This window comes from Ranitomeya imitator, chromosome 2, assembly GCF_032444005.1.
Source record: "Ranitomeya imitator isolate aRanImi1 chromosome 2, aRanImi1.pri, whole genome shotgun sequence".
In the NCBI taxonomy this organism is placed as follows: domain Eukaryota; kingdom Metazoa; phylum Chordata; class Amphibia; order Anura; family Dendrobatidae; genus Ranitomeya; species Ranitomeya imitator.
In genome coordinates, this window is record NC_091283.1 from 185,105,445 (window position 1) to 185,129,624 (window position 24,180).

Consider the following 24,180-nt stretch of genomic DNA (forward strand, 5'->3'; position numbering starts at 1 on the left):
AACTACAGCTGCTATCGCTGAGGAATACAGTCCTAGAAGGATCCCATCCAATGGTCATATATGAACAGATCCACTGAGCTATAAGGATCCCAAGAAGCAGCCTCCTGGATTACAAACAGAGAGGATAACAACAGGGAACCTCTTGTGGTCACATACAACCCCCCACATGAGCATCCTAAGGAAAGATGGACTGATCTCCAACTCATATTCCACAGAGACCGCCGACTGAAAGATATATTCCCAGAACAAACACTTCTCTCCTACAAACAGCCCCTTAACTTAAGGAATCTCCTTGTCAGAAGTGTCCTCTCTTTGGAATGTGTCCGTCACTGATGTGATCTGTGGATACAAGTTTTACATTTTTTTATTGTTTCATCACCCACAAATACTGTCTGCATATCAAACACAAATCAGGACAATAAGGTCACGGATTTCTTCTCATGTACACGATACAAAGTACAAGGTGCCCCAGAGGGATCTATATTGGCGAAACCATGAAAAACCACAAACAAGGATGAATCTGCACCGACACACAATCGGGAATGAACTGGACACAACATTTCTCTAGAACTGGACACTGTATGATGGATTTATCAGTCTTAATTCTTAAAGGTCATTTTAAGGACGACAGAGAGAGAAAAATGGGATTTCACACTGATAAAGATGTTCAAATCTTTGACACTAGGACTCAATTTAACACCTGGATTTAGGACTCACCACATGGACAACTCACACCTCCACCAGACGGACTCCAGATAACTAAAGGTACTGTCACACTAGACGATATCGCTAGCGATCCGTGATGTTGCAGCGTCCTCGCTAGCGATATCGTCCAGTGTGACAGGCAGCAGCGATCAGGCCCCTGCTGGGAGATCGCTGGTCGGGGAAGAAAGTCCAGAACTTTATTTCGTCGCTGGACTCCCCGTAGACATCGCTGAATCGGCGTGTGTGACACCGATTCAGCGATGTCTTCACTGGTAACCAGGGTAAACATCGGGTAACTAAGCGCAGGACCGCGCTTAGTAACCCGATGTTTACCCTGGTTACCAGCGTAAAAAAACAAACAGTACATACTTACATTCAGCTGTCTGTCCCTTGCCGTCTGGTTCCTGCACTGACTGCTGGCCGTAAAGTGAAAGCAGAGCACAGCCACAGCGGTGAGTCACCGCTGTGTGACTCACCGCTGTGCTGTGCTTTCACTTTCACTTTACGGCCAGCAGTCAGTGCAGGAACCAGACGGCAAGGGACAGACAGCTGAATGTAAGTATGTACTGTTTGTTTTTTTACGCTGGTAACCAGGGTAAACATCGGGTTACTAAGCGCGGCCCTGCGCTTAGTTACCCGATGTTTACCCTGGTTACCGGGGACCTCGGGATCGTTGGTCGCTGGAGAGCTGTCTGTGTGACAGCTCTCCAGCGACCAAACAGCGACGCTGCAGCGATCCGGAGCGTTGTCGGTATCGCTGCAGCGTCGCTAAGTGTGACGGTACCTTAAGAACATCATTCCCACTGTCTCTGCATTTGTAAGAAAATGCCTAATCTGATTTCCTTGGCTTCTCTTTAGGAGGCATCACCCCTCCCACCTCATGAACAAATGTCCTGTAATGTCTCCTAAATGTTGTGCCTTTGTCTTATTGATCATTTCTAATCTGCCTGAAGAAGGAGCCGTGGTGCTCTGAAAGCTGCAAATATATCTTATGTTCTGGTTCTCCGATAAAGGTATCACTCCGAGAATACTTTGTCATCGTTGGGCAGGAAAGCATTCACATCGTTTTTTCTGGCTAACACAATATCATTTGTTATTGTACATCAGACTGATATATTGTAACAAACACTCAGCTGATTTTTTTATATTTTTATTAAATGCAATCAATGTTCCTGATCACTGACGGCAGCAGAGATATTGAAAAAATCAAAATGAAAAGATTTAGAAGAATTTATTTTACAGGAGAATGAATAAGTATGAAGCAAAGGTCCGGGGGGGATCAGGGGTCACTAACAGAACTTTATTCACAATTACAAGTGGACGGGAGAGAAGAAACTCGGATTTATAATACTTTACATATTAGATAAAAATAGTATTTCTTATACAGAAAGTCAATGTCCAGAATGCTCAGTGCGGGACGGGGAGAACGTCAGGAGCTGCTCCAGGATGTGGTCACGTCAGTGAGGAGATGTCAGGGCGCCAGCTTATGCCCATCAGCCAGTACCAGCCTCGCCATGTGAGCGCCACACTGGTGGAAACCAGAGACTGGATGAGATAAGCCCCACAACGCAGCAACAATCACAACCGAAAATCCTATGGACTAACTGATCCCCGAGCCGCGCCTTAATATTACCAAGGAAAACGACAGAACGAGGGCAGGGAAGCAAGAAGACGGGTAAAAATCTGCACCAGAGGGCTCTGCTGACCTCCAGACAGCTCTGCGGACCTCCAGACCCACTACAAAGAGAGAAGAAACAGGTCAACTATTAATCTGCAAAACGTCACACCCCAGAGAGCTGTGCAGAGCATGGCACCCCACAGAGATCCCTACAGAGCATGTCACCCCACAGAGATCTCTGCAGAGCATGGCACCCCACAGAGATCCCTGTACAGCATGGCTCCCCACAGAGATCCCTGCAGAGCATGGCACCCCACAGAGATCCCTGCACAGCATGGCACCCCACAGAGATCCCTACAGAGCATGTCACCCCACAGAGATCCCTGCAGAACATGTCACCCCACAGAGATCCCTACAGAGCATGTCACCCCACAGAGATCCCTACAGTGCATGTCACCCCACAGAGATCCCTACAGAGCATGTCTCCCCACAGAGATCCCTGCAGAGCACGGCACCCCACAGAGATCCCTGCAGAGCACGGCACCCCACAGAGATCCCTGTACAGCATGGCACCCCACAGAGATCCCTGCAGAGCATGGCACCCCACAGAGATCCCTACAGAGAATGGCATGCCACAGAGATCCCTGCAGAGCATGGCACCCCACAGAGATCCCTGCAGAGCATGGCACCCCACAGAGATCCCTGCACAGCATGGCACCCAACAGAGCTCCCTGCAGAGCATGGCACCCCACAGAGATCCCTGCAGAGCATGGCACCCCACAGAGATCCCTGCAGAGCATGGCACCCCACAGAGATCCCTGCGGAGCATGGCACCCCACAGAGACCTCTGCACAACATGGCACCCAACAGAGATCCCACCAGAGCATGTCACCCCACAGAGATCCCTGCAGGGCATGTCACCCCAGAGAGTTGTGCAGAGCATGGCACCCAATGGCAGAGCATAATATGGGCAGGAGAGGTGACAGGAGGCCATATTATAATTCACCACTGTCAATCAAACAGCTTCTACCTCTAATATGACACAGGATGGGTCATTCCTAATTCCACGTCCACACGGCCTCCATAATGCAGAGGGACCAATGTGCGGGAGCCATCGCTCAATGGAAGGGGGTGAAGTATTCGGCAGTTTTGTCCGTCAATGATGGCATTTGCAGGGTCTTGTCTATAATTAGGGAGTTGAGGATCCTGAGGGGCTCACAGCAGTAAAATATCTAATACATTGATTTGGGGCGTTGCCAGTTTTTGGTGGATATTTGAGGTTTTGACCCCTCTTTCTGACTGTGGGGTTTGGCTTGGAGCGGTGGACTCTGCTCAATGATACAACCATCCTGCCAACCATCCTGCCGTAATAGCGGTCTCCAAGACCTTTGTCTCTGGACGTCCCCAAAATAACGAACAGCCAAAGTGACCTCACCTTCCAGAAAGACGAAGCTCAGGACCCTGCACCCTGTAATTGTCTCAGATCTTCATGGCTATTCTGCATCCTCCAGTCTCCGAGATGTCTTGGTAGCAGATGAGAGGTACGGGATTCTGCAGGAGGGTCCAGTACTGTCTGATAATGATGGAGACGCTGCTGTCACACTGCAAGAAGAGAACAAAGCATCAACACGGGGCCACAGCTCTACAGGGCCCCGGCCACAAAGTACCAGCCAGCAAATCACATAAATGTAAGAAACCATCTCCAGCTTAAGCTGCTCCACACATGTGACCACCAATAACCATGTGCCTCCAGAGCCCCCCACACCACTACCAGGCAGACCACTGATGACTTTGGGCCTCCGCAGCCCTCACACCACTACCAGGCAGACCACTGATCACTATGTGCCTCCAGAGCCCCTCACACCACTAGCAAGCAGACCACTGATCACTATGTGCCTCCAGAGCCCCCCACACCTCTACCAAGCAGACCACTGATCACTATGTGCCTCCAGAGCCCCCCACACCACTACCAGTCAGACAACTGATCACTATGTGCCTCCAAAGCCCCCCACACCACTACCAGGCAGACCACTGATCACTATGTGCCTCCAGAGCCCCTCACACCACTAGCAAGCAGACCACTGATTACTATGTGCCTCCAGAGCCCCCCACACCATTACCAGGCAGACCACTGATCACTATGTGCCTCCAGAGCCCCCCACACCACTACCAGGCAGACCACTGATCACTATGTGCCTCCAGAGCCCCCCACACCACTACCAGGCAGACAACTGATCATTATGTGCCTCCTCCAGAGCCCCCCACACCACTACCAGGCAGACCACTGATCACTATGTGCCTCCAGAGCCCCCCACACCACTACCAGGCAGACAACTGATCATTATGTGCCTCCTCCAGAGCCCCCCACACCACTACCAGGCAGACCACTGATAACTATGTGCCTCCAGAGCCCCCCACACCACTACCAGGCAGACCACTGATCACTATGTACCTCCAGAGCCCCCACACCACTACCAGACAGACCATTAATCACTATGTGTCTTCAGAGCCCCCCACACCGCTACCAGGCAGATCACTGATCACTATGTGCCTCCAGAGCCCCCCACACCACTACCAGGCAGACCACTGATCACTATGTGCCTACAGAGCCCCCCACACCACTACCAGGCAGACAACTGATCACTATGTGCCTCCAGAGCCCCCCACACCACTACCAGGCAGACCACTGATCACTATGTGTATTCAGAGCCCCCACACCACTACCAGGCAGATCACTGATCACTATGTGCCTCCAGAGCCCCCCACACCACTACCAAGCACATGACTGATCACTATGTGCGTCCAGAGCCCCCCCACACCACTACCAGGCAGACTACTGATCACTATGAGCCTCCAGAGCCCCACACACCACTACCAGGCAGACCACTGATCACTATGTGCCTCCAGAGCCCCCCACACCACTACCAGGCAGACCACTGATCACTATGTGCTTCCAGAGCCCCCCACACTACTACCAGGCAGACCACTGATCATTATGTGCCTCCAGAGCCCCCCACCACTACCAGGCAGATCACTGATCATTTTGTGTCTCCAGAGCCCCCAACACCAGTACCAGGCAGATCACTGATTACTATCTGCCTCCAGAACCCCCACACCAGTACCAGGCAGACCACTGATCACTATGTGCCTCCAATGCCCCCCACACCAGTACCAGGCAGACAACTGATCACTATGTGCCTCCAATGCCCCCTACACCACTAACAGACAGATAACTGATCACTATGTACCTCCAGTGCCCCCCACACCACTACAAGGCAGACCGCTGATCACTATGTGCCTTCAAAGGCCCCACAACACTACAAGGCAGACCACTTATTACTATGTGCCTCCAGAGCCCCCCACACCAGCAACCTACAGGTTAAAAGGGGGGGGGGGTTCCCTTGCCTCCTCAGTTTGTGTTTCAGAGTAAAAAAAAAGGAACCGCCCAGGATTAGTACAAAGCAACTACTATTTAGATTAAATACCGTCACCTCTTATAGAGTGAAAAAAAATGGGTATTTTACCTACCGATAATTCGGTTTCCAGGAGTCCATCCTGACAGCACTCTGGACGTCTTCCTCCTCCTTGCAGGGACAGGAAAAACACCACGAGAGGTTAAAAGGTCCCACTCCGCCCCCTTTCCTTCAGTGTTTTGACAAGTACCACATCATGGATAGATACCATTTGAATTTTTTTATTAACCAAATCATATTACAGCATATGACATAGTATACATAGGGGGGGAAAGTAACGGTGCTGTCAGGATGGACTCCTGGAAACCGAATTATCGGTAGGTATAATACCCATTTTCCAGGACGTCCCCCTGACAGCACTCTGGAGAATACGAAAGAAAACTCCTTTAGGGTGGGACAACTGCTTGGAGAACCTTTCTCCCAAATGACGTTTGCTGGGCTGCTAATAGGTCAAGTTTATAATGTTTACAAAATGTATTCACCCTGGCCCAAGTTGCGGCCATACATATTTGTTCTAAGGACGCTCCTGCTCGTTCAGCCCATGATGCTGACATGGCCCTAGTAGAATGAGCTTTAATTCCTGCTGGACAATCTACCCCTTCTGATGAGTAGACTTTAGCAATTACCGTTGTGATACATCTAGCTATAGAGGTTTTGGAAGCTTTTTTACCCCTATTCTTTCCACCAAAAAGGATAAATAGGTTAGGATCTTTTCTCCAGGTACTAGTGGCCTCTAGATAGTCTAACACTGCTTGTCTGACATCAAGAGAATGTAAAGATTGCTCTTTTGCATTAAAGGGGTTTTCGCAAAAGTAGGGTAAAATTATCTCCTGGTTTCGGTTTTGTACTGAAGCTATTTTAGGGATGAATGATGGATCTAATTTTAAAATTATGTGATCGTCACGAATCTGAAGGTATGGATCCCTAATACATAGGGCTTGAATTTCTCCCACTCTTTTAGCCATTGTAATCGCCACCAAAAAGGCTGTTTTCCATGTCAGAACCGAGATAGGCATGTCTTCCTCAAGAGTTTAAGGGTTTTTGTACATAGAGCCCTGAGAACTAGATTTAAAGGTACCGTCACACTCAGCAACTTTGCAAAGAGAACGACAACAATCCATGACGTTGCAGCGATCTGGATAGCGATCTCGTTGTGTTTGACACGCAGCAGCGATCTGGATCCCGCTGTGCCATCGCTGGTCGGAGCTAAAAGTCCAGAACTTTATTTCGTCGCCAGGTCGGCGTGTATCGTCATGTTTGACATCAATAGCAACGACGCCAGCAACAAGCATAGGGCCCCTAGATGTGTGTCGGATCGGTACACTCCGGCTGTTTTACATGGAGCTAACAACCAGCGAGAACGAGAAGTGAGTCGCCGTTACGTCACTGGATCGCTCCTGCATCATTCTGGAGTTGCTGTGTTTGACGTCTCTACAGCGACCTAAACAGCGACGCTCCAGTGATCTAGTTTAGGTCGGCTCATTGTCTATATCGCTGCAGCGTCGCTGAGTGTGACAGTACCTTAAGTCTCAAGTGGGAGTCAATTGTCTAAAAGTGGGACGTAATCTCTGAATGGCTTTAACAAATCTAATTATCCAAGGGTGAGAGGCCAAAGGATAGTAAAGGTACCGTTACACTAAACGATCACGACCAGCGATACGACCTAGCCGTGATCGTTGGTATTATTTAATATTATTTATTATTATTTATATAGCACCATTAATTCCATGGTGCTGTACATGAGAAGGGGTTACATCAAAATAAAAATATCACTTACAGTAAACAAAACTAACAATGACAGACTGGTACAGAGGGAAGAGGACCCTGCCCTTGCGGGCTTAAATTCTACAGGATTATGGGGGAGGAGACAGTAGGTCGAGGGTTGCAGTAGCTCCAATGGTGTTGAGGTGGCCGTGTGGTCTTTACAGGCTGTAAGCTTCTTTGAAGAGGTGGGTTTTCAGGTTTCTTTTGAAGGATCCAAAAGTAGTGGATAACCGGATGTGTTGGGGCACTGAATTCCAGAGGATGGGTGATATTCGGGAGAAGTCTTGGAGGCGATTGAGTGAGGAGCGAATAAGCATGGAGGAAAGGAGGAGGTCTTGGGAGGACCAGAGATTACGTGAGGGAAGATATTGAGAGATTAGTGTGGAAATATACGGAGGACAAAGGTTGTGGATGGCTTTGTAAGTCAGTGTTAGTAGTTTAAACTGGATACGCTGGGAAATTGTGAGCCAGTGAAGGGATTTGCAAAGAGGTGAAGCAGGAGTGTAGCGAGGAGAGAGATTAATTAGTCGGGCAGCAGAGTTAAGGATGGACTGGAGGGGTGCGAGAGTGTTAGAAGGTAGGCCACAGAGGAGTATGTTGCAGTAGTCGAGGCGGGAGATGGTTAGGGCATGCACGAGCATTTTGGTAGAGTGTGGGTTGAGGAAAGGACGGATTCTGGAAATATTTTTGAGCTGGAGGCGACAGGAGGTGGCGAGAGCTTGGATGTGCGGTTTGAAGGACAGGGCAGAGTCAAGGGTTACTCCAAGGCAGCGGATTTTGGGGACAGGGGAAAGTGTGATTTCATTTATTTTGATAGATAGATCAGGTAGGGAAGATATGCGTGATGAAGGAAAGATAATGAGTTCAGATTTGTCCACATTGAGCTTGAGGAAGTCTGGAGAGCACAGAGGTGACATCTGGGCCAGAGAGGTAGATATGGGTGTCATCGGCATATAGATGGTACTGGAAGCCATAGGACCTTATGATTTGTCCCAGGCCGAGTGTATAGATTGAGAAGAGTAAGGTCCTAGGACAGAGCCTTGGGGGACTCCAACAGAGAGGGGGCGAGATGAAGAGGTAGTATGGGAGTAGGAAATGCTAAATGTGCGGTTGGCAAGGTATGAGGAGATCCAAGATAGGGCAACGTCTTTGACACCAAAAGAAGAGAGGATCTGTAGTAGGAGGCAGTGGTCAACTGTGTCAAAGGCAGAGGACAGGTCTAGGAGGAGGAGTATAGAGAATTGTCCGTTAGCTTTGGCTGTAAGTAAGTCGTTAGTAATTTTGGTCAGGGCAGTCTCAGTGGAATGGTGGGGACGGAAACCAGATTGTAGGTTGTCGAAGAGAGAGTTAGATGCAAAGTGAGAGGAAAGTTCAGCATGGACATGCTGCTCAAGGAGTTTGGAAGCAAATGGGAGCAAAGATATGGGGCGATAGCTGGACATAGCGCTTGGGTCAAGGGATGGCTTTTTGAGGATAGGTGAGATTGTGGCATGTTTGAAGGCAGAAGGGAAGGTACCAGAAGTTAGTGAAAGGTTGAAGAGATGGGTTAGGGATGGGATTAGTGTGGTGGTGAGGTTGGGGAGGAGGTGGGATGGGATGGGGTCAAGTGCACAAGTGGTGAAGTGTGATTTGGAGAGAAGATGAGCAAGCTCCCCTTCAGAGATTTTGGAGAGTGAAGTTATGGGGTTTGGACATTGGTCTGGCATACAAAGGGGTTGAGGTGGTTGGACAACAAAGACTTGCCTTGTTTGGTCTATCTTATTTTTTAAGTGCGTGGCAAAGTCCTCGGCAACAATTAGGGAACTCGGAGGGGGCAGTGATGGGCGGAGGAGGGAGTTAAAAGTGTTGAACAACTGTTTGGGGTTGTGGGATAAGGAAGATACGAGGGTTGTGAAGTAGGTCTGTTTAGCAGAGGTGAGAGCTGATATGAATGCCAGTGTTGCTTGTTTGAGTGCAGTGAAATCATCTTGTGAATGCGTTTTCTTCCAACGCTGTTCTGCAATTCTGGATACTTGCCGAAGCTTTTTAGTGATGTTATTGTGCCAGGGTTGTCTATTGGTTCGTCGGACTCTGCTATGCATGACAGGGGCGACCGTGTCAATAGCTGATGGAAGAGTGGCATTGTAGAAAGCAGTGGCAGTGTCTGTGTCGTGAAGTGAGGATATAGAGGACAGTGGTAGGATAGAGTCAGAGAGTGTGTTGGTGTCTAGGTGTGCGAGGTTCCTGCGTGGGTGCGCATGGTGCTGGACATGGGTGACAGGTGAGGAGGACAGGGATGAGAAAGTGAGTAGATGGTGGTCAGATAGAGGGAGAGGGGAGGTTGTGAAGTTAGATAAGGAGCATAAACGGGTGAAGACCAGGTCTAATGTGTGTCCGTCTGTGTGGGTGGCTGAGGAGGACCACTGAATAAGTCCAAAGGATGAAGTAAGGGACAGGAGTTTGGAGGCTGCTGACTGGTGGGTGTCAATGGGGATGCTGAAGTCACCCATGATGATGGTGGGAATGTCAGCAGAGAGAAAGTGTAGGAGCCAGGTGGAGAATTGGTCAATAAAGGCAGTGGTCGGGCCCGGAGGTCGGTATATGATGGCAATTTGGAGGTTGTAGGGGGAGTAGATGCGGACAGAGTGGACTTCAAAAGAGGGGAGGATAAGGGAGGGTAGAGGTGGGATTGGGTTGAAGGTACAGTTGGAAGAAAGGAGAAGGTCCACTCCTCCACCATGTTTGTTGCCAGGGCGAGGAGTGTGGGTGAAGTGGAGGCCTCCGTAACATAGTGCAGCAGAGGACGCTGTGTCAGAGGGTGTCAGCCATGTTTCGGTGATGCCCAGAAAGAAAAGATTACGAGAGGTAAAGAGGTCATGAATCATGTGGAGTTTATTGCAGATGGAGCGGGCATTCCATAGTGATCCAGAGAGAGGGTGCCGGGGAGTGGGCGTCATGAGCACGGATTTGAGGTGGGCAAGATTTCGGATGTTTTTATTGGGTTGGGAGCGATAGGAGGGGGTAGGAGGTATGATCTGTGGGGGACCAGGATTGGGAGATATGTCTCCAGCAGTGAGGAGAAGCAGAGAGAGACAGAGCAGGTGGGAGAAGGAGAGTGGGCGGCTTGTTTTGTGTTTTATTAGGAGAGATCTGAGGTTGAGGAGCAGGTCAGCAGAGGAGGTCAGGTGGGGAGGCAGGAGGGAAGGAGAGATTATTACTTGGTTAGGGGGTGCTGGGGTTTGAGGATAGCGAAGGAGAGTGAGGAGTAAGGGAGCCAAAACTCTTAGGGCGTATGTCAACATGATAAGAATAAGTGTGGCGGAAAGGGAAAGAAATTTAGTACATAAGTTGGTAAGTCGTTGTGTGGTCGCTGGAGAGCTGTCACACTGACAGCTCTCCAGCAACCAACGATGCCGAAGTCCCCGGGTAACCAGGGTAAACATCGGGTTACTAAGCGCAGGGCCGCGCTTAGTAACCCGATGTTTACCCTGGTTACCATTGTAAATGTAAAAAAAAAAAAACACTACATACTTACATTCCGGTGTCTGTCACGTCCCTCGCCGTCAGCTTCCCGCACTGACTGTGAGCGCCGGCCATAAAGCACAGCCGGCGTTACGGCCGGCGTTCACAGTCAGTGCGGGAAGCTGACTGCGAGGTATGTGAGAGACACCGGAATGTAAGTATGTAATGTTTTTTTTTTTTTTTTAATTTACAATGGTAACCAGGGTAAATATCGGGTTACTAAGCGCGGCCCTGCGCTTAGTAACCCGATATTTACCCTTGGTTACCAGTGAACACATCGCTGGATCGGCGTCACACACGCCGATTCAGCGATGACAGCGGGTGATCAGCGACCAAAAAAAAGGTCTTGATCATTCGCAGCGACCAACAATCTCCCAGCAGGGGCCTGATCGTTGGTCGCTGTCACACATAACGATTTTGTTAACGATATAGTTGCTACATCACAAAAAGCAATGATATCGTTAAAGAAATCGTTATGTGTGACGGTACCTTAAGAAAGTGAAGAGGGCCGAGATCTGCACCTTAAAAGTACAAGGTCTAAAGCTGGAGTCACACATAACGATATCGTTAACAATATCGTTGCAACGTCACGCTTTTGGTGACGTAGCAATGATCCCGCTAACGATCTCGTTATGTGTGACAGCGACCAACGATCAGGCCCCTGCTGGGAGATCGTTGGGGAATGATCAGGACCATTTTTTGGTCGCTAATCACCCGCTGTCATCGCTGGATCGGCGTGTGTGACGCCGATCCAGCGATGTGTTCACTTGTAACCAGGGTAAATATCGGGTTACTAAGCGCAGCGCCGCACTTAGTAACCTGATATTTACCCTGGTACCATTGTAAAAGTTAAAAAAAAAAAAACAGTACATACTCACATTCTGATGTCTGTCACGTCCCACGGCGTCCACAGGGTTAAAACTGCTTTCGGCAGGAGCACTGCTAATGCACGCGCTCCGGCCGAGAGCTTCCCTGCACTGACTGTGTCAGCGCCGGCCGGAAAGCAGAGCACAGCGGTGACGTCACCGCTGTTACTGCCGGCGCTGACACAGTCAGTGCAGGGAAGCTCTCGGCAGCAGCGCGTGCATTAGCAGCGCTCTTACCGAAAGCAGTTTTAACCCTGTGGACGCCGGCGGGGGACGTGACAGACATCAGAATGTGAGTATGTAGTGTTTTTTTTTTTTTTTACTTTTACAATGGCAACCAGGGTAAATATCGGGTTACTAAACGCGGCCCTGCACTTAGTAACCTGATGTTTACCCTGGTTACCCGGGTGCTGCAGGGGGACTTCGGCATCATTGAAGACAGTTTCAACGATGCCGAAGTCGTTCCCCTGATCGTTGGTCGCTGGAGAGAGCTGTCTGTGTGACAGCTCCCCAGCAACCACACAACGACTTACCAACGATCACGGCCAGGTGATTGGCGACGATCCCATACCGAGAGAACTTGATTTTGTTGTAGTCTTGAGTGAGCTTGGGCCCACCTGACACAAGTGATACAGGCTGTCATCTTTCCTAAGATCTTCATGGCTGATCTTATGGTAACCTGATGCCTCAGGAATTCTATGATCATCTTCTTTATTGTCTCCCGTTTTTCTTTTGGAAGAAAGGATTGTCTGGAGGTAGAATCCAGAAGAACTCCCAGGAATACCTTCCAAGACTCGGGTTTTAGGTTTGACTTTTTTCGATTTACAACCCAACCCAGGTGTTCCAACACCGATATGACTCGATCTCTGTGTAGGAGTAAAGTTTCCTCTGCTCGAGCTACCAGGAGAAAATCGTCTAAATAAGGAATTATTGTAATTCCTTGATTTCTTAAGTATGCCACTACCTCTGCCACCAGCTTTGTGAATATCCTTGGAGCTGAGACAAGGCCAAACGGGAGGCACTGAAACTGGAGGTGGCAGGTCTGGTCCGGAAATCTTACCGAAAACCTCAGAAGCTCCTGAGAAGTTGAGTGGATTAGTACCTGATAATATGCACTCTTCAGATCTAGAGTGCAGATTACCGAATTTCTGTCTATAAGGTGGATGGTTGACCTTATCGACTCCATTTTGAACCTTTTGTATTTGAAGCATACATTTAAAGGTTTTAGGTTTATTATCATGCGTGTTTCTCCTGACGGTTTTGGGATTGAGAATAGGGAAGAGTAGTGACCTGTGCCTATTTCCGATGAGGGAACCCGAACTATGACTTGAGATCTGAAAAGTTTCTGAAGGTCTGAGAACATTGGCGAATTGTTTGCCACAGATGTTGGTGAGATACGCCATTGTGGCGTGGGAGATATAAGCTCTATTTTGTAGCCCTCGGATATTATATTGAGGACATATGCGTTTTTTGTGATCTGCCTCCAGTTGATCAGAAAACGACTGAGTCTGCGCCCTATACCTATGGCGTCATTTCCTTCTAGGTCTAGAGCTTGACCCAAAAAGTGAATTTCTTCCCCTTCTGTTCTGAGCATAGGATCCTTTATAGGTCCCTCTACTGGATCTCCAGTGCTCTCTATAGTCAGGTTGTTTGCGAGGTGGAGGTCTTTTCCAAAAGGGCTGAAATTTCTTAGGTTTATCCTCAGGAATACCTTTTTTACTATCATATGCAAACTCTAAAATATCATCTAATGCCTGTCCAAACACCCTGGATCCTGCATAGGGAATGGCACATAATTTATTTTTAGATGCATTATCTCCCGACCAAGATTTAAGCCATATAGCCCTACGAATTGCATTAGATAAGGAACTATTTCTAGCTGCAAATCTCAATGATTCAGCTGAAGTATCCGCCATGAAGACAGTGGCAGACTTTATAATGGATAGGGAAGAAATTATATTAACCAAATGTTCTTCTAACTGTCCCATCCACAAGTACATGGACCTGGCCACTGATGTAGCAGCTATGTTAGCCTTTATCAAAGCTGCCGATGTTTCCCAAGCTCGACGCAAGAGAATACCTGCCTTGCGGTCCATGGCGTCTTTGAGGCTTGATGAATCCTCAAAGGGGATGGCTGTCTTCTTTGTAACCTTGGCCACCGGTACATCGACTTTCGGGATTTCTTCCCATGTCTTGATATCCTCTGGGTCAAACGGTAGACAGCCTTTAAATTCTCGGGACATCACCAGTCTACGCTCTGCATCCTTCCATTCTTGCAATATCATAAGTCGGATGTGTTCGCTCACCGGGAACACTGTCTGTCTTTGGGATGTAAGACCCCCAAACATCAAGTCCTGTCTGGATTTTGGACGCGGCTCCTCCTTCATCTGCATCGTATTTCTCACCGCTTGATCTAACTCTTCCGTGTCTTCCACAGGAAAGAGAAACTTCCTTCCCTGATCCTGTTCTTCTAGAGGCAGCTCTCCTTCCTCCTGATCCGAACTTTTAAAGGGACACTGTCACCTGGATTTGGAGGGAACAATCTTCAGCCATGGAGGCGGGGGTTTTTGATTCACCCTTTCCTTACCCGCTGGCTGTATGCTGGCTGCAATATTGGATTGAAGTTCATTCTCTGCCTTCCATAGTACATGCCTGCACAAGGCAAGATTGCACCTTGAGCAGGCATGTACTACGGAGGACAGAGAATGAACTTCAATCCAATATTGCAGCCAGCATACAGCCAGCGGGTAAGGAAAGGGTGAATCAAAAACCCAAAAACCCCGCCTCCATGGCTGAAGATTGTTCCCTCCAAATTCAGGTGACAGTGTCCCTTTAAAGTCTGATTCTTCCTTTGAAGAAATATCCGAATCCCTTTGTTCTGGGTCCACTCTCGGTCTCTTGCGACTCGGACCTGGACTGGAAGGGTACTGCTGTGCCATAGTAGCTAACGAACTTTGTATCTCCTCCCGAATTAGACTCCTCATTTCTGATAAGAATGTTAGTTGTTCATATCTTACAACCTTGGAAATACAGGAGTTGCAAAGATCTTTTTTGTATGCTTCTGGCAGCTTTACATGACATATGGAGCACCGCCTACACTTCGCCGAGGTCTTGCCTGGCTTTTTTGTCGTTGGGAGGGGTGTCTCTGGGGGATCCTTATCCTAAACATAAGAGTGGGTACTGCTTAGCGTCTACATATGTGTGTGTAGGTACATCTGCGCTATGCGCACTTACCCCAGCATCCTCACTCCTGACTTCCATATCCTCTGTTAAAAGATAATCAGGCGTGGGTAAATGTGTAATCCTCTGACAAAAAAGGCCACAGCAGCCGTCGCTCAACTCACCCTTTGTCTCCGGCATTGCAGAACCTCTGCTCCAGTCCTTTGTGCCCACCTCGGGACTCTGGACTGAGTAACCGCGACCTGCGCAAGTTTAATCAAATTTTGGCCCCGCTGCTCCTTACGCTGTGGAACGCTGGATATGAACTGATATCACAGTGCTCACCGCTCGGCTATTATGCGTATTTCCGCGTTCCACCCTGTATGCTGCCGCCGTCACCAGAAATGACGTCCGGATCTCCCTGGGATACGCCGCTGACGTCACCGGAACTGACGCTCGGCTACTCTGAACACTTACTTCCGCGTTCCACACAGTGGAACGCCCGCTGAGCCGCTAACTCCGGAAACTCTTTCGACCCCTCCATGTTCTTTTATGGAACACATGGGTCCCTGCGCCTCTTCTGCCTGGTGCCGGCGCCTCTTCTCCCATATGGCGCCCGAGCCGAGAGCCCCCACCGGGAGGAAGCGGCTCTACCCAGGAGCTCGTCCGCTCGACTGGTCTCTGGGGCAGGGGGACTCCCCCTCGGGAAGTTTCTGCCCTGGGCTACCAAAGAGGGGGAAAGATATTGGACCAGCCTCATGATCCCCCTGAGCCCTCCGGATCCGGTAAGCGTCTGACTCTCGTGTGTCCCTCCATGCAGGGACAGGAAAAACACTGAAGGAAAGGGGGCAGAGTGGGACCTTTTAACCTCTCATGTTGTTTTTCCTGTCCCTGCAAGGAGGAGGAGGAGGATGTCCAGAGTGCTGTCAGGGGGACGTCCTGGAAAACTAAATAAAACACTCACTTTAGAGTGTTGGAAATTCAGCAAATACTTACAGGGGAGGGAACGTGCGGGTGCTGTTGTGGACTCAGGAAAATCGGTTATTACTTATCAGTAATAGGATTTTACAATCGCCACAACAGCACCCACGGAGAGACTTACAGAGACTATCACTTGGGAGGGATCACGGCACTAAGTACTGAGCACCCAAAATCTAGATTAGTGGTTGATGACAGGTCAAGCCGGTAGTGTTTATAAAAGGTAGGTGATGCCAAAGTCGCTGCCTTACAAATTAGATCGATGGATACGTCCACCTTCTCTGCCCACGAGGAAGCCATGGCTTTTATTTATTCTGGCGACAATTCTCCTTTCACTGAATAGGCAAGACTGATCACATCCCTTATCGATCGGCGATAGAATTCTTAGTGACACTTGACCCCTTTCGTTGTCCCTGGAAAGCAACAAAGAGTGCCCTACTCTTCCTCCAACCCTCAGTTCTTGCTAAGTATTCTACTTACAACTAAGCTATGGAACCTTTGTGCCTCAGGTGTAGTTGGGTTATCATAAAAGGATGGTAAATAGATCTCCTGACTCCTATGAAATTTAGAAGGAACCTTTTGGTAGATAGGATGGGTCTGGTTTTAAAACTATTTTACCTTGACTATTAGAAAGGGAGGGTCTGCAGATAATGCTTGGAGATCACTGACCCGTCTAGCAGAAGTTAGCACTACCAACAGGGTAGCTTTAAAGGTTAATACTTTTACTAAAACTGAGTCTAATGGCTCAAAGGGTGGATCTGTCAACGCATCTACTACAATGTATAAGTTCCATGGTGGTAGTCTGGCGATGTGCACTGGATTGGTTCATTCGCAGGCCTTAATTAACCTAGCTATCCATCTGTTACCAGTTATCAGTTATATTATAGTTGTAGAATGCCCCAAACGCTGAGACTTGCACTTTAAGAGTACTAACTGACAACCCCAACTCTAGACCCTTCTGCAAGAATTCTAAAATGGCAGGGATTGGAATAATGTCCGATAAGGGAGTCGAGTGAAACATTAGAAATTTCTTCCACATTTTACAGTAGATTTTTGTAGTAACTTATTTTCTACTTTTTAACAACGTAGTAATTAGGGGTTCTGAAAACCCCCTTCTTCTCAGCAGCTCCCTCTCAAATTCCACGATGTCAAGTGGACACCCTCCACTTGCGGGTGATGGAATGGTCCTGAGAGAGGAGCTTCGGGCTCGATGGAAATACCCAGGGGTCAGTTACAGACATCGCTTTCAGACATGAAAACCATGGCCATTTGGGCCAGAACAGGGCTATCAGTATTACTCTTGCTCCCTCTTTCCTGATCTTCCTGAGGACTAGAGGGAGAAGACACATAGGAGGGAATGCACATGCCAGGACATAATCCCATTGGGTATGAAGGGAATCTATTATCTCTGGATGGTCCGCCGCACGTAGAGACGCAAATCTCCTGACTTGCCTTCGTGGTAAACAGGTCTATAACAGGTAGGCCCAACAAACATACTATTTTCCAGAAGACTTCCCTGTTCAGGACCCATTCCCCTTGGTTTAGGAAAGGTCGGCTGAGATAGTCCGCTTTTATGTTGTGTTCCCCTCTTATGTGGAGTGCTGATAAAGAAAGGAGCAGTTTTGTCTAGGGTCAATGTATTCCGTGGTGGTCATCGGGGAATACGACTTTGTTCCTCCCTGATGATCTAGGTCAGAGGTCCCCAACTCCAGTCCTCAAGGCCCACCAACAGGTCATGTTTTCAGGATTTCCTTTGCATTGCACAGGTGATGCAATTATTACCTGGGCAAGACTAAGGAAATCCTGAAAACATGACCTGTTGGTGGGCCTTGAGGACTGGAGTTGGGGACCTCTGATCTAGGTAATCTACCACTGTCGTGTTGTCAGAGTGAATGCGTACATGGGACTCCTGTAGCTCCAGCAAGAATTGTAACAGGGCATATTTTACTGCCATAAGTTCTTTTAAATTTGAGGAATTTTGAGTTTCCTTGGTGGACCACCTCCCTTGGGCCAACTCGTTTCCTATATGAGCCCCCCACCCTTGAGGGCTGGCATCGGTCATAACTACAATGTCCGGTTTTATTTCCCATAATACTCCTCTTGACAAATGTTCAACCACCAAACTAGACTTTCTCTCGTGTTGACTAAGATCCTTAATTTTTTCCCCAGACAACCTTGCAGTCTCTTTTCTGCTTCCGAGTATTTCTCTCTGTAAAGTTCTGGTATGGAATTGAGCCCATTGGACCCCTGGTATACATGACATCAGGGAACCCAGTAAGGACATAGTTTGTCTTAATGTTAGAACTGGATGGTTCCTTCCTCTTTCGACCTTGCGTATAATGTCTGATTTATTTTCCTCCGATAGAAAACACTGTTGCGCTTCTGAGTCCAGGAGTATACCAAGGAATCTTTGACGAGTTGTAGGGACTAATCTTGACTTCCTCAAATTTACTAACCATCCGAGATCCTGTAGTGAGGATATTATATGTTTCAGTCGGGCCTTACACTGAGAAGATGACCCCCCCCAACTATTAGAAAATCATCTAGATATGGTATAACAAGGGTATTTCCCTCACATGGGCCATAACTTCTGCAATGACTTTAGTGAAAATCCGAGGAGCGATGGACAGTCCGAATGGCATAGCGGTAAACTGAAAATGTCTAACCTGGTTGCCTACCTGTACCGCCACTCTGAGATATTGCTGATGGGGGTGGTAAATAGGCAGATGGTAGGAGTCTTTTAAATCCAGGACTGTCATGTAACACCTGGGAAATAGAAGCTTAGTTGCAGATTTAATGGATTCCATCTTAAAGGCCATATATTGTAGGAATCTATTCAAATTTTTTCAGGTTTATAACACACTGTGTGCAGAATTATTAGGCAAGTTGTATTTTAGAAGATTATTTTTATTATTGATCAACAACTATGTTCTCAAGCAACCCAAAAGACTCAAATATCAAAGCTAAATATTTTTGAAAGTTGGAGTGGTTTTTTTTTTTTAGATTTGGCTATCTTAAGGTACCTTCACAGTAAGCGACGCTGCAGCGATACGGACAACGATGTCGATCGCTGCAGTGTCGCTGTTTGGTCGCTGGAGAGCTGTCACACAGACAGTTCTCCAGCGACCAACGATGCCGGTAACCAGGGTAAACATCGGGTTACTAAGCGCAGGGCCGCGCTTAGTAACCCGATGTTTACCCTGGTTACCATCGTAAAAGTAAAAAAAACAAACACTACATACTTACCTTCGCTGTCTGTCCCCGGCGCTCTGCTTTCCTGCACTGACTGAGCACAGCGGCCGGAAAGCACAGCGGTGACGTCACCGCTGTGCTTTCCGGCCGGCCGGCGCTCACAGCCAGTGCAGAGAAGCACAGCGCCGAGGACAGACAGCGAAGGTAAGTATGTAGTGTTTGTTTTTTTTAACTTTACGCTGGTAACCAGGGTAAACATCGGGTTACTAAGCGCGGCCCTGCGCTTAGTAACCCGATGTTTACCCTGGTTACCAGTGAAGACATCGCTGAATCGGCGTCACACACGCCGATTCAGCGATGTCTGCAGGGAGTCCAGCGATGAAATAAAGTGCTGGACTTTCTGCAGCGACCAACGATGGCACAGCAGGATCCTGATCGCTGCTGCGTGTCAAACTGAACGATATCGCTATCCAGGACGCTGCAACGTCACGGATCGCTAGCGATATCGTTCAGTGTGAAGGTACCTTAAGGAGGATATCTGTTTGTGCAGGTAACTATTACTGTGCAGAATTATTAGGCAACTTAATAAAAAACAAATATATTCCCATCTCACTTGTTTATTTTCACCAGGTAAACCAATATAACTACACAAAATTTATAAATAAGCATTTCTGACATGCAAAAACAAAAAACAAACCCCCCAAAAATTAGTGACCAATATAGCCACCTTTCGTTATGACATTCAACAGCCTTCCATCCATAGATTCTGTCAGTTGCTTGATCTGTTTACGATCAACATTGCTTGCAGCCGCCACCACCACAGCCTCCCAGACACGGTTCCGAGAGGTGGACTGTTTTCCCTCCCTGTAGATCTCACATTTTATGAGGGACTATAGGTTCTCTATGGGGTTCAGATCAGGTGAACAAAGGGGCCATGTCATTATTTTTTCTTCTTTGAGACCTTTACTGGCCAGCCACGCTGTGGAGTAGTTGGAGGCATGTGATGGAGCATTGTCCTGCATGAAAATCATGTTTTTCTTGAACGATACCGACTACTTCTTGTACCACTGTTTGAAGAAGTTGTCTTCCAGAAACTAGCAGTAGGTTTGGGAGTTGAGCTTCACTCCATCCTCAACCCGACAAGGTCCAACAAGTTCATCTTTGATAATACCAGCCCATACCAGTACCCCACCTCTTCATTGCTGGCATCTGAGTTGGAGTGGAGCTCTCTGCCCTTTACTGATCCAGCCTCTGGCACATCCATCTGGCCCATCAAGAGTAACTCTCATTTCATCAGTCCATAAAATCTTTGAAAAGTCAGTCTTAAGGTATTTCTTGGCCCAGTATTGACATTTTATCTTATGTTTCTTGTTCAAAGGTGGTCGTTTTTCAGCCTTCCTTGCCTTGGCCATGTCCCCGAGTATCGCACACCTTGTGCTTTTTGTTACTCCAGTAACGTTGCAGCTCTGAAACATGGCAAAACTGGTGGCAAATTGCATATTGGCAGCTTCACGCTTGATTTTCCTCAATTCATGGGCAGTTATTTTGCGCCTTTTTTGCCCAACACGCTTATTTCGACCCTGTTGGCTATTTGCCATGAAACGCTTGATTGTTTGGTGATCACGCTTCAAAAGTTTGGCAATTTCAAGACTGCTGCATCCCTCTGCAAGACATCTCACAATTTTGGAGTTTTCAGAGCCCGTCAAATCTCTTTTCTGACCGATTTTGCCAAAGGAAAGGAAGTTGCCTAATAATTAAGCACACATTATATAGGGTTTTGAGGTAATTAGACAACACCCCTCCTCATTACAGAGATGCACATCACCTGATTTACTTAATTGGTAGTGGGCTCTCAAGCCTGAACAGCTTGGAGTAGGACAACATGTATAAAAAGTATCATGTGATCAAAATACAACTTGCCTAATAATTCTACACACAGTGTAGTACTGAAGGAACCATCAGGTTTTGATATAAAAAATAAGGGAGAGTAAAACCCCTTCCCCTCTTAAACTTTCGGTACATCCACTAGGACTCTCTTTTATTTTAATTGCAATAGTCTTAGTTACTCACTGGTTAACGGTGTTTTTCGGAGTCCATGAGAGCACCACGGAGAGAGGGGATCCGCCGTTCAGGAACAGGAAACCTACAGATACATAAGGGCGGCACCTCTCCCACGCATCAGTTGGTTTACAGAGCGCAAGAGGACCACCAAGGTTAATGACATAATTTATATATATAACAATATTACCACTTAACTATCCACCATGAGTGGACTATATAAAAGAAGGGAAGAGGTGTACACCCAGAACTTAAGAAGACAGGAGGGTATGTACGGGTGCTGTCATGGACTCCGAAAAACACTGTTAACCAGTGAGTAACTAAGACTTTATCGGTCGTCCATGACAGCACCACGGAGAGAATTACAGAGAGTAACTATTTAGGGAGGGACTACAGCTTGCAGCACCCTTACACCAAAAGAGAGGTCCGAGAAAGCACCCAGGTTCAATCTATAATGGTTATAGAAAGTGTTTGGAGAAGACCAAGTAGCAGCCTTACATATTTGGTCGATTGACACCTCTAACCTCTCCGCCCACGAGGTAGCCATAGCTCTAGTGGAATGCGCTCTTAGACCTTCAGGCGCAGGCTTGCCCTTTGAGACGTATGCCAGCGAGATAGCCTCCTTGATCCACCTAGCTAGCGTAGATTTTTATACTCTATGACCTTTCCTGCTACCCTGATAGGACAAGAATAGGGCGTTATCTATCTTCCAAGGATCAGTCACTGCTAGATACTCTAGGATACATCTCCTTACATCTAGAGTGTGTAGTTTCCTTTCTTTATCATTAGTAGGATTAGGGAGGAAAGATGGAAGAACTATCTCCTGTGTTCTATGGAATCTAGACACTACTTTAGGAAGATATGATGGATCAGGGGAAAGTATCACTCTATCATCTCTAAGTTGCATGTAAGGGGAAAGCCTGGATAACGCCTGGATGTCGCCTAACCTACGAGCTGACGTTAGGGCCACCAGGAAGGCTACTTTAAGAGACAGGTTTTAAATAGAAGCCGAAGAAATTGGCTCAAATGGAGCTTCTGTCATGGCCGTGAGGACTAAGTTTAAGTCTCACGGCATGACCCTATTCTTAATTATTGGCCTGGACCTTTTTGCCGCCTTAATGAATCTACTGATCCAATAGTTTTCAGAAATGTTGCAGCCAAAGAGGGCCCCCAAGGCTGACACCTGTACTTTAAGAGTATTTGGGGATAACCCCAAATCAAACCCCTTTTGCAAAAACTCCAATATCTGGTCTATTGGTGTTGATTGACCAGCTACTACCCCCGAGATTTGAAGAAATCTTTTCCAGATCCTGACGTAAATTTTGGTGGTGATTATTTTCCTGCTTTTGAGCAGCGTGTTAATCAGGCCCGGCGAGAAACCTCTATCTCTTAACAGCGACCGCTCAAAATCCACGCCGTCAGATGAAGGCCAACTGCCCGAGGATGGTAGACTGGGCCCTGGGATAGGAGATCTGGGATGTCTGGTAAGACCCATGGGTCGGATATCGACATGGTCTTGAGGTAAGAAAACCACGTCCTTCTGGGCCAGAAGGGTCAATTACTATAACTCTGGTTTTGTCCTTCCTGATTTTCCTCACCACCAGAGGAAGTAGAGACAGGGGAGGAAAGGCGTAAGCTAGCCTGAAGTTCCAGTCTATGAGGAGGGCGTCTACTGACAGAGGATTTTCTCTGGGGTTCAGAGAGCAGAATTGTGTCACTTTTCTGTTTCCTTTTGTGGCAAAAAGATCTACCTCTGGTTGACCCCACCTTTCCACAATGAGGTTGAAGATAGCGTCGTTTAGTGACCATTCTCCCTGCCTCAAGGTGTTGCGGCTTAAGAAATCCGCCGTAGTATTTTCTATTCCTCTTATGTGAAGAGCTGTCAACGAGAGGAAGTGCTGCTCTGCTAGCTGGAATAGACGATCTGCCACATTCATCAGGGATTTGGAACGGGTTCTGCCTTGATGATTGATATATGCCACGGTGACCCGATTGTCGGAGAATATCCGCACGTGGTGGCCCTGCAGACAGACATGGAGTTTTTTAACTGCCTGCTCCACCGCCATTAACTCCTTCAAATTAGAGGACATTTCCGTTTGAAGCTGGTCCCAAAGTCCCTGGATTATAATCTCACCCACGTGAGCCCCCCAACCAGAAGGGCTAGCATCTGTGGTGATTATACGGGTTACATTGTATTCCCAGGAAACCCCCGTGGATAGGTTATTTCGGTCTAGCCACCATTCGAGGGATATAATAGTGTTTTGGGACAAAGTCAGCTGGCTCTCTAGGTGACCCCCCCCCCCTAATTTTTTGTTGTAATAACACCTCGCTCTGAAGTATCCTTGTATGATACTGGGCCCATCGGACCGCTGGAATGCAGGAAGAGAGAGAGCCTAACAGAGACATCGCTTTCCTAAGGGACATGGTGGGGTTTTTAGAGGCGTTAAGCACTTGAAGGTGTAGCCGATCTATTTTCTCGTGAGGCAAACGATATGCCTGATCCTGGGAATCCAAGGTCAGGCCTAAAAATCGCTGCACCTTCACGGGCTGTAGCCGGGACGTTTTGACATTTAGTAACCATCCCAGATGCTCCAGGGCAGACATTACTTTTTGTAGTTGTTCTAAACAGTGCCCCTCTGTTTTACCCACTATGAGGAGATCGTCCAGGTAGGGGATTATCAGAATGTCAGACTCATGTAGGTGGGCCATTACCTCAGCCATGACCTTAGTAAATACACGGGGGTGACCAATATACCAAAGGGGAGAGCCCTATACTGGAAATGTCTAACCACCCCATCTAACCGGACCGCTACCCTCAGGAATCTTTGGTGTCCTGCATAAATTGGAATATGGTAATAGGCGTCCT

At 47.8% G+C, this 24,180-nt stretch overlaps 1 protein-coding gene across 1 annotated transcript in view; it reads right to left on the reverse strand.

Annotated features, from left to right (window-relative positions):
• Positions 1-1,920: 1,920 nt before the first annotated feature.
• The window catches only part of LOC138666314 (uncharacterized), a 37,209-nt gene continuing 14,949 nt past the window's right edge, over positions 1,921-24,180 (reverse strand). The window contains exons 4-7 of the mRNA XM_069754540.1: positions 18,743-18,830; positions 5,852-5,907; positions 3,759-3,925; positions 1,921-2,442 (exon numbers count right to left, since the gene is read on the reverse strand). Of these exons, the coding sequence (XP_069610641.1) occupies positions 3,817-3,925; positions 5,852-5,907; positions 18,743-18,830 (253 nt within the window). The 3' untranslated portion in view covers positions 1,921-2,442; positions 3,759-3,816. The remainder of the gene's footprint in view (positions 2,443-3,758; positions 3,926-5,851; positions 5,908-18,742; positions 18,831-24,180) is intronic.